This window comes from Silurus aristotelis (assembly GCF_946808225.1).
Source record: "Silurus aristotelis genome assembly, chromosome: 9".
Classification (NCBI taxonomy): Eukaryota; Metazoa; Chordata; class Actinopteri; order Siluriformes; family Siluridae; genus Silurus; species Silurus aristotelis.
In genome coordinates, this window is record NC_139582.1 from 16,454,441 (window position 1) to 16,465,017 (window position 10,577).

The 10,577-nt window shown below is 39.0% G+C and overlaps 2 protein-coding genes across 12 annotated transcripts in view; one reads left to right on the forward strand and one right to left on the reverse strand.

Moving 5' to 3' along the window:
- The window catches only part of kif13ba (kinesin family member 13Ba), a 36,690-nt gene extending 32,707 nt beyond the window's left edge, over nucleotides 1-3,983 (forward strand). For all 5 annotated transcript variants that reach the window (XM_083551013.1, XM_083551014.1, XM_083551010.1 and 2 more), the window contains one exon: nucleotides 136-3,983. In XM_083551013.1, coding sequence (XP_083407139.1) covers nucleotides 136-341 — 206 coding nt within the window. In that variant the 3' untranslated portion in view covers nucleotides 342-3,983. The remainder of the gene's footprint in view (nucleotides 1-135) is intronic.
- The window catches only part of hmbox1a (homeobox containing 1a), an 11,960-nt gene continuing 3,562 nt past the window's right edge, over nucleotides 2,180-10,577 (reverse strand). For 2 of the 7 annotated variants that reach the window (XM_083551099.1, XM_083551100.1), the window contains exons 2-10: nucleotides 10,522-10,577; nucleotides 10,332-10,417; nucleotides 10,107-10,217; nucleotides 9,327-9,483; nucleotides 9,055-9,137; nucleotides 8,862-8,957; nucleotides 8,492-8,610; nucleotides 4,240-7,896; nucleotides 2,180-4,187 (exon numbers count right to left, since the gene is read on the reverse strand). The exon at nucleotides 10,522-10,577 is cut by the window's right edge and continues 454 nt beyond it. In XM_083551099.1, coding sequence (XP_083407225.1) covers nucleotides 7,753-7,896; nucleotides 8,492-8,610; nucleotides 8,862-8,957; nucleotides 9,055-9,137; nucleotides 9,327-9,483; nucleotides 10,107-10,217; nucleotides 10,332-10,417; nucleotides 10,522-10,577 — 852 coding nt within the window. In that variant the 3' untranslated portion in view covers nucleotides 2,180-4,187; nucleotides 4,240-7,752. Of the gene's footprint in view, nucleotides 4,188-4,239; nucleotides 8,034-8,491; nucleotides 8,611-8,861; nucleotides 8,958-9,054; nucleotides 9,138-9,326; nucleotides 9,484-10,106; nucleotides 10,218-10,331; nucleotides 10,418-10,521 lie in introns of all 7 variants that reach the window. The other 5 variants (XM_083551101.1, XM_083551103.1, XM_083551102.1 and 2 more) reach the window with 5 other exon arrangements.

Sequence of the window (10,577 nt, forward strand, 5' to 3'; positions counted from 1 at the left end):
TTTTTTTTTATTTAACAATTAACAAAATCCTCATAATTGTGGTATATTTAATTAGGTTAAATTCTGCTCCCTGATCTGCTCGGCCCTTGAAGGAGTCCTCCTTGACGTTTTTTGATTTGTTTTTCCTCCTGCCAGGTAAAAACGATGGCTCTGTAGGGGGCCGTGAATATTTTCGCTGTAACCCCGGTTACGGAGTCCTCGTGCGGCCGGACCGAGTGAGTCGGCGCGATGCGTCCAGAAAGCACGTGGAAAACCGGCATAGCGGCGAATTCCTCCAAGTGAAACCGGATGCAGGCCTGACCAATCAGAAGGCAGAGAACCGGAAATCCTGGAGCAATTAAACGTTCAATGTTCCTTCTTGTACGAAGACAAAAACTAATTCATGCACTTGTGCTATATGACTCTGATGCTTGGTTCCACACGGAAAAGCTACAGCATTCCTTGGTTCTCACCTCTACACCAGCTTACCTGCTCACGTCCTGAGTTGCATCTCAACACTGAATAAACTTCGATAGCAAAGAAACCCTGTTCTCCGGGGTCAACCGCCCGGTTTTATCCTGCCCTAAATCAAGTCTTTTTGTAGGCTTGTGTTTTACGTGATTATGCATGATTAATCCTTCTCTCCTTTAGTCAATAATCTGTGCTGAGAATCCCGAATGTGCCTTGTGATTCTTTCTTTCTTTTTTTTTTCTCCGTCCCTCTTTAACACTAGCGAGAAAGCCTTTTGTCAGCACGTGGTCTGATCTCAGGAATTGGACAGAGATAACAGTTGGGTTTGAAAAGCAGGTTCTGCATCAGAAGATGCCAAACTTATGGTTTATGCATATATAAATAAAATACTAGGTATGTTGTTTTGAAGGCCTGTTCACACCAAACACAAATTTGATGCAGTTTTTTTTACAATCTATTGTGGTTTTTAACGCATAATTCCAAGTCCTTTAATTAATGTCATACTGAAAGGTTGATTGCTTATGTTTGGAGCAGTATGACACATATTTAAAAAAAAATTAAATGGTGCTTTTAGCGGAGGCAAGAAGTGTACGGTTATGGTTACGGCATTATTTTAGCTCTAAATAAAAACAAAAAATTGGATCAATTTAATTTATTAAAACTAGATGTACATGTAAACACTTTTAAGGATCAGGTCCCTGAAGGTTGTTTAAGCTTTTTTTTTTTTTTCTTCTTATGTGGAAAAAATGCATACCAAGTATGTGTAGGGGGAAAAAATGTTGCGTTTCATGATGTTTGGTATGAACAGGCCTAAAGACTTGGAGTTGCATGTTCAGTGCTATATTTATTGCATGTGGGAGAGTAAGAAAAAAAGATTGTGTTGGGAGAAAGTTCTGTAGCTCCTATGTTGGGAGAGGCCACTACATACCTCAGAGCATGTAGCATGTAGATCCGAGTGATTTCACAGTTCAGTTTAACTGGGAAAAGAGGTTTTAACGTTGCACTGGAATTCACGAGACACCAGTGCGATCATTTCAACGATATGAAGTCCAGTCTTCCACAAAGAGCTTTGAAACTAGTGAAGGCTCCAACGTAAGAAATAATGTAAGAGGACCAATCCCTGGCGTTATCCAAGGCTACACTGTAATACATTTGCGTAAAGCGAATAAACGGAACGAAAGTCATTCCAAGAGAAAGTATTAAATGTTTTGCATCATCGCGCAGTCGGAGATGCGCGTACTTCGATATGAAGGATCCCGAATGAACGTTCTTGCACATGGGAGCAGACCAGAACGATGGGTTATACCATTTCATTGTAATCCTTACCCTGTGTTCACGCCAGCACACGACAAGCCGATCATGACACGCGTCTGATGTTGCACGCTCCAGTTTCGAGAAGTTCTGTAAATCTACACACCTTCTAACTAGTTCACCTCAGATAATTCAAGTTTATCTTCCGTTTTTTTTGGACATCAAACAGTTAATTTTATAAAATACGGTTCAGATTTGTCGTTTGTTAGTGTGAACACAGGGTCATTAATGTGATTTTCTTAAATCTAATGCAATATTGATTTGATTAAAGTATATTTTAATGATTATAAATACCTATGTGGAATTTTTATAAAAGTTTTTTCAATTTAGGATTCCCTCTTTGAATTAAAACATTGCACATTTGATTTAGATTAGACACGACCCCACCCAGTGGGTGTTGTTTTTTTTTGTTTGTTTGTTTGTTTTCCCCCCTTTGTTTTATAGAGGGTTCAATTCTAACCTAGAACCCGGTGCTGAAATAAAAAGCCATCATCTGTTTAGCTCAGAGAAAGAAAATTGGTATTTATTTTTCTTTTCAGTAACTACAGTCTTCTAACTGACAGAGCTTTTTATTAAAAGTGTGTGTGTGTGTGTGTGTGTGCGTACTCTCATCAGACAGAGCTTCTTCATCTTGTCATTGCACAAGTCTTCAAAACTTTGTCTTGAAAATATATCTTGTATTTGGTAAAAATCATATCTGTGCCTTGTGCAGCGAGATATATAATAAACTTACGCACATGTTGGTCAGAATCGTGCGACTTTGATTGAGTTGGCAGACGCGGGTCAGCGAGATGCGTTCGGAGGATACCTGTTAAACTAATAATAATAAAAAATAATAAAAAAAAAAACAATTATTTTAGTTGATTGATTTACAAAAAAACTTTGTACTTGACTCACTGAGGGTGAACTCAACCATTTGAACCATTTGTGGCTGCAACTTTTTATTTCAAAGCTCCACCCCTTTTTCCATCAGTAACCGAATGCTTGGCTCCGCCCCCTCGATGTTACATTAGAGTCTAACCGTGTCTTGCGTGTCGTGTAGCATGAACGTTGTAAGCATGTCTGTTATGATTTGACCTGCTTAATCCTCTACATTTGATCGTGTCCATTTCTGTCTGTCTCTCTTTTTATTAAGTATCAGGCATTTTTCAGAATCCAGATTAATGTCCTGCACTATTTCAGTGATGTTTTTATTGCATCTAGTGTCGAGTGTACTGATGATGAGTTGTTTGCAGAGATTTAATTTTTTGTTTTTATCCCGCAAGTGCAGACGATACACAGTTCCGGGTTCAAACTGTACGATTTTAAATTAGGCAGAAATAGTTGAAAGAAAAGAAAAACATTTGGAGGTCTTATACGGTGTAATTCAATGTTTACAGTCTATAACGGTTTTACTTTCACTGTGACCAAAAATGGTTGACGAAAAGTCAATTTGTAATCTCCAAAATCTAAAATCCCACCAAACTCACACATCAGCTACAAATGCTGTAGTAGCAATATCAAAAAACATCATTACCACCAGCCTCTGTTCTCGCAGGCAATTTTCTTTAATCGCAGCTTCATCGGCAGAGGATCTTCACCACTGACCAATCGCTTCGATTTTTTTCAAATTATTATTTGTCTCCTACAGTGTGCTTGTTGAAATCGTACAGTGTAAATCCAGCCAGAATTTCAGATACTGACGTCTGTCTTACTGACGCAAAATATTTGCCAGGATTTAATGCTAAAGTGCAATTTCACACTTTATCACCGATTTATTGTTGATTTTCTGCCTTTTTGGAACCTGTTCCTGATGACGGAGTGCTGATCTTTCATATGTTTTCATATCTGGCGTTTTGTTCCCCCAACCTGACACTAGTCCTCGCCAATAGTAACGCGTCCACAAAGTGTCCTTTCGGCTGCGTTTCAGCTGGACTCGGGGACTCGGCCGACACGACCCTTTAAACCTCTGGATTGAAGTGCAGCTTCCCTGTGGAGCTTTCATCTTCATCTATGAACCGCTTCCTCTCGTGTGTGTGTGTGTGTGTGTGTGTGTGTGTGTGTGTGTGTTGAGACTCTAATCTGAGCACAAGTTTGGGATTTAATTTAATGATTTGTAATTTGATGCTGATATCCAAAGAGTAATCATGTATAATAATTCATTTATAATTTCTTTTATATCGACTGTACAGTAATCTCTCTGAAAAGGAACAATAAAAAAACGACTGATTTTATCAAACCCACTGCGGCTCGCTGACTTCATTAATCGCTTAATCACCAGCAACCATGGCACTTATTTTTACACTTTAATTATTACTTTACTACTCAACCCCCATCTCACAGCCTCCTACCTACCAACCTAACCAACTAACTTACCCACACAAGCAGCCAGCTACCAGCCTACCCACCTAGAGAAACTCAAATACTGAACCTACTTACCAACCCACCTACATGCCTACCTGCCCAAACCTGCTTTCCCAAACCCACCTACCCAGCCACCCTCATGCCTATTTACACACTAACCTACTTAATTAACATATTAGCTTCTTTAATGGTTGTTTCTTCAATCCTCCCTTCTATTATTTTGTTTTTGTAGTTTTTCCCAAATTTTCCTTTTTTTTCTTAGTTCCATACAGATGTTCTTTGTGCTGGACATCCCTCTCTCTTCTTTCTTTTCTTTTTCAGGAGGTTTTCCTGCTCTAACACTCCTCCGCTGAACTGGCAGCGTTACTGCAGGAGACTCGCTGCTTCTAACTCCTGGTCAGGTCATTATCCATTTCAGAAAAACACAAATTCGAACTTGTTGATTTAGACTTTATTCTCTAGAAGATACAGTACTAAAATAAACACAGGTTTAAAAAAAAAAAAAAATCTTAAAAAAGTCATAAAGCATACATTTATACTACATATTAATTACTGAACAGTCTACTGTCCAAAAAAAGGCACTAAATTCTGAAATAGGATTTAACTATCTGTAGTTGATACAACAGTATTTGCGTCATGTAATATTTATATATATTTATATATATTTATATGTATAGATTTTAGTATATTCACATATTGAGCATGGACAGATCGAACAGGACTGTGGAGCTCCTGATTTCCTGTCCAAAAAAAAAAAAAAAAAAGCCGGACTGCTCGTCCACCCTGATCGGAGGATTTGGGTTCTGGTACGGTTCAGGTTCCTCACTGGATATGGTCAGTAAAGTGTGGTGTGACACAAGAACAGCTAAACTGATCACGAGTAAAGGGATTATTATCAGAGGTCAATATTGTCCTATATATTTCCTTATTATAAATGTAGTCAAATAAATATTAAGTGCAGTGAAACATCTGAAGCTCTCACACACGTGAAAAAAAACGTGATCTTTAAAAAAAGAAATAATTAAAAAAAAAAAAAAAAAAATTATTAAATTAAAGATTGTCAAATGCCACTTTGTGAACCCTTAAGTGAAATAAGATTTTTGAAATAAAAAAAAAAATTAGGGAGCAAAAGAAAGAAAAGTGTGGGAATATAAACAATTTCCAAAAAAAAAAAAAAAAAAAAAAAAACATTCCTGAAATCAAGTATGAAAAATAAAATTCTTTATATTGGTATAAATGGGTTTGAACATTTCAGCCGTTTTTTTTCTTTTCCCACACAATTTTTGGGGGACATTTGTGAACTTTAACCTCTCTGACATAAATTGACTTCTTAATGCTTTTACACTGAATTATATTTACACACTATTCCATGATCATTCAAGAATGACGTCGATGCGCATTAACTGCTTGATGTCCAGCATTCATTTGGCTGAAACTATCTGAGAAATGAGGATGGTATTTCTTCTAGATTCGTTCGAACGTTAACGTGTTTTGCACAAACTGTATACAATCTGAACATTCGCCTGCATCTGTTTTCCAGCCCAAACGCTGCTCGATGCTTCTACAGAGTCGAGCCCTGATTTCCAAACTTCATCACACTCCCGAATAAATAATTTCCTTAATTGCGACTTTCTAATATTCATCACATTTGCATTCATTATTAATGCGTTTTTGCAAAGCTGACTCGATGCACAACTTTATTTGGCAGCTACAGTGTGATTCTGAATGAAATGGTTTAAAAGCTGCTTCAGAAGCAGCGACTGAATGCGTAAATAAACACCAACCGGACAGCAGGTATTAAATTAGATGGATTCAATTTACCTGAAGTAAAATTTAGACTGTACACTATATTATTTATATATTACTAATAAAAAGGAGGAAGCTGAAAATGATTTAACGCTGTACAGTACAGTTATGAAAGTTTTGTTTGTTTAAAACCGTAACAATTTTCATTTACTTTTCGCTAAAGAAAAAAAAAATTCTAAACTATTCACAGGAGTGGAACCATCGATAGCGTACACCATTTGTATCTTTAATATGCATCTCAGCACACGATTGGCTAGTGTCTAAGTGATTGACAGGGGAGAGATTGATAGCCCCGCCCACTCTGAAAGCACATATACCACTTGAAAACATAACAAATTAAAGGTACGAAAGAGAACAAGTGTCACCCATTCATGATAATATTCAGCACAGCTTTTTTTTTTTTTAATCTACCTTAATATCAAAGACGCAAAAAATAAAATAAAAATTAAACTAACTTTAAAATCACTCACTTTTTTTTCTAATGTAAATCAGGGCCTCGGTTTTAAACCCGAACACTGTAGAGTTCAGTTCAGCACCCTGATACAGAATAGTATGAGGTTACACATGGTACAGTTAACAGCATTTGTCCGATTGCTTTTAAAGAAGCCTAATGAAGTGTAGCAGACCCTGGGAGAGAGTGATGATGATTATGAACGATGATGATGAAGCACATGATCATTGATAAGGCTCATGTGATCTCAGGACCAGATCTCACTACTGAGGAGGTTCATGATTCATGTTTTACAGGCAGCTAGACGGCAAGAGGCCAGGAGGTGATGGAAATCAGCGTTTTACTTACAGAGGAGGAGAGAAAGAGAGATAGCAGAGGGTTTCAATTCCCCTCCAGGAAAGGAGAATCATCAGAAATATTCTGACGTCAAACTAGGTGTAAGTTTCAAATAGCAATACTGGTGTGACTCTGGGGTTTTTATTCACGGTCACAAATGAATTCTTGTTCAGCCGATGATTTTATAATCGATTTAAAAAGTGCTAAATTCTGATTAGAAAGAAATATTTGTACATTGAGGTTCTACCTTTTAAATTGCCGTACTGTCCATGTTGATGGCTGGCTAGCTAGTTAACTCATCCTAAACGTAATATAAATCAGACTATCTAATCTAGTGTAATTCTACATTCAGACTACATCTCATCTGGTTTGGGAATATTATTCCAAACACAATCGAAAAGTATTTACAAATAGCACTTTCTGGCTCCATTATGGAAGTTCTTGAAAAAAAATTTTTTTCTGGGGGAAAAAAGTGCTAAGGCGACTTAAAAAGTGCAGATTAGGATGTTTAATTAGTATTGTAGTGATTAGCAAATGGAATTGTAAAGATCTAACTTTAAAGAGAACTCGATTCTTTTTTGATTCAATGTTTTTGCTGCAAGTGTAATTTTAGTCACAGCCTGCAGGGGGCACTGAAAATGACAGATTGCTCCTTTATAGGGTTATATAGTGCTATATTATTTTCATTACTGAATTCGACCTGTAGTGCATTTCTACTTTATATAACGTCTAGATAAATATTGCAATAAACAGATTATGGCTGTTGGATGAAAGTAGATGGGATGTCGTATTATGTGACGGGGCATTTTTCTTTTTCCGGAATGGATGACTTTGTTTGTTTGCGAAGGCGTGAGGTTTTAAAGAGCTAGTTTTCCACAAGGTTAACACATCATTAATTAACTGTTAAATATTCGCCAAAAAATGATATTACTTAAGATATACGGCTGAAATGCATGAGTTTAAGCGAAACTAGTTTTAAAGTCTCAGCCTAGCGCCGTCTCCTCCTTTGGCAGATACAGTGTGAAAATGTGATGTGTGTGTGCGTAAAAGAGTCCTCATTCGTCATCGAGCACCTCGGCCTTGACGCTATTGTCGTCCCTGCCCTGCTGTGGCAGCGCCAGGATAGAGTGATTGACCGCTGCCATCTCCACCGCCAGGCTGATGGGGTCCTGGTGCTCGCTTGGCCCCCTGCTCTCGTCCTGGTGGGGGAGGAGGCAACAAGACCAGGACACAGCCGTCAGTCTGAAGCCAATCAGCTCGATGCCCTGCCCCCACTGCTTGAGCCCAGCCCCGCCCCCATGGGATGCTCCAACCAACCAGAGAGCAAAGTTGGTACCTACAAATGCAAGAGTGGCCTTTTAGGGTGGGTTTTCTTGGTTCTTTTGTCCACTGCACATAGGCAGGAAGTGGGCCAAGCAGGAACCAACAAAAAAGGGATCTAAGTAGCAAAACATTGCTCTGTTTTTAAGCGTTTCACTAAATTTGTTTTCGTAAAACATCATTTTGGCTCTCCAACAGGGGACAAAGAAGGGCTGAAAAGCCTGGATTTACTTGCCTATTTTTGTCCTTATCTTTTATTGACCAGGCTCAAATTCATTATGAAGAGAAAGTGCAAGATTCAGAAGCCTAGTGAAAAAAGCCTTGAAACCCCCAAGACCAATATGGCCACTGCTCTCTTTTTACACCAAAGTTTTTTCTTATTTTTTCAGTGTAAAAGCTGAACACATTGGGACAGTGGAGGACAGAAATGTGTGTAATTATTTATTAAAAGTGGAATTAAAATACGCTCCTTACCGTCCCCAAAGCCGGCTCAGCGCCTGACTCACTGAAGTCGTTCCCGTCGATCTCGTCGCTGTTGGAGTGTCCTCCTGGACTCTGCACATCAATCCCATGAGTCTCCAGGATTGCTGCTTCTTGGAAAAAAACACACCTTGCCATAACCTATCAGAAGTCACAGTCTTTTCCTGTCCTGTTCTGGAAAACTTATTTTGGAAAATGGGGCGGAGATTATTTCCAGGCCAAAAAAATGCAAGGCTTGAATAACTTCAGCCAAATCCTTTGATAATGTAAATGTTATTTTTTTTTATTGAAAAAATTGCATATAAAGATATTCGAAGGAACGTATGAATGGTTTGTAAACCCGCCCACAAGGCTTCAACGTTACCTATATTGGCTCTTCTCTTTATCTCCTTTCGCCGGTTAGCAAACCAGTTATAGACTTTCAGAGATGTGACCCGCTCTAGATCAGAAAGCTTCTTCCCTAAACATCAAGAAACATCATTGAGCTTCAGAAATGAGTTTCATGGCTTTGGCATGTATTTATAAAAGACTGGCTTCACTGATAGGCGTTGCCTCACCTGGCTTTTGTATCACAGCATTGCAGGCGTTGGCGATTTCCTCACGTTTGGCCTCATCGGGATACTGGTTGTCGTTAAAGTAACTGACATGACACAATAATACTTATTATAATAACACTGGGCCAGTTTTGTTATAAACTCAAAAGGTGCACTCGGTCTCTCCCTGAATAAACACCTGATTCAGCTCATTAACTAATTACTTCACTGCTTAATTAGTCCAATTAAAAGTCTTACAGTAAAAAAAAACTACCCCAGCATTCTCGGAACCTCACCTCTCCATGACAGAGAGACACTCTTTCCTCCAGGTGAAGCGGCTGCCGCGGCGCAGTCGGAAGCTCCCGGGGCTGCAGTTGATGGGTGGGGCGTTTTGGTGCCACTCTACAATGTCCTCCAGCGCCACGGGGGCGGGTCTCATAGCCAGAGTGGCGCCTGGGACAACACAAACGAGCCCGTATTAGCGAGTGTGGTTTGTTTAATTACACAACATAAAGGCTGCTTTGGAACTCTGGAGTCACCAGACGTGACTTCGATGATCGAATACACTTTGTGTAAGTGAATTGTTAAGATATAGGTGTGTGACGGTACACAGAGTTAACGATTCAGTACGTACCTCGGGGTTTAAAGTCACGGTTCGGTTCAATTTCAGCACATTTAGGAGGAACAAATGCAATACATAAAATTGCTCGTCGTTTTTTTAATTAACGAAGTTTATATAAACATACATTATAACGATGCAATTAGCAATCGATTAAATTGGCACAAATTAAACTAATTAAATAAAATTTACTTTAACAAACATCTTTATTCCTTCCATCGTTCATATATTCACTCCCTCGAAAACGCCTGAGATGCGCAAAACAAAATCCGAGTTTTACGACACACTACAAATCTGATTTTTGGGCCGGAGTGAGTAAAAACTTACACCAACACACGCCTGCAAACGAATTACAGCTCCATGAGCTACAGGCGCTTTAATAATGAACAGGTCTGATTGTTGTGAAGGGGCAGGAGGGTAAAGGTAGAGGGTCTGTATGGGTGGATTGTGGCATTACCAGGTGTGGTCTTCTCCAACTGGTACCACCGATAGAAGGCTCTCTTCTTCTGCTCGCTCAGATCAGAGCCCTGCTGAAGGAGCCAGTGGGAGATCCGACTCTGACTGATTCCTGCCCCAAACACACATTAGATGCCGTTTCATCAAAAGTAATGGCCCCCATTTTTTAACTGATGAATGATGCCAAAGCGCACACACTGCAGTGAGGAGTGTCTCGGACACATACCTGTGACTTGGGCGACGACGGCTTGTGAAATTCTCCGGCTCCCTAAGAAGGCCTTGATCTCCTCTTTAATTATATTACTGTCCTTTCTACAAACAAAAGATGGATTTTGAAAATAGATGACACTTTTTATTATTAATAATAATGATAATAATAATAATAATGTAATTATTAATTCTATAAATCTAGTGACCTCATGAGTTCCTCCACGCGGTCATCGATGTCCACTTCCTCCTCGGTGGGCTCGAA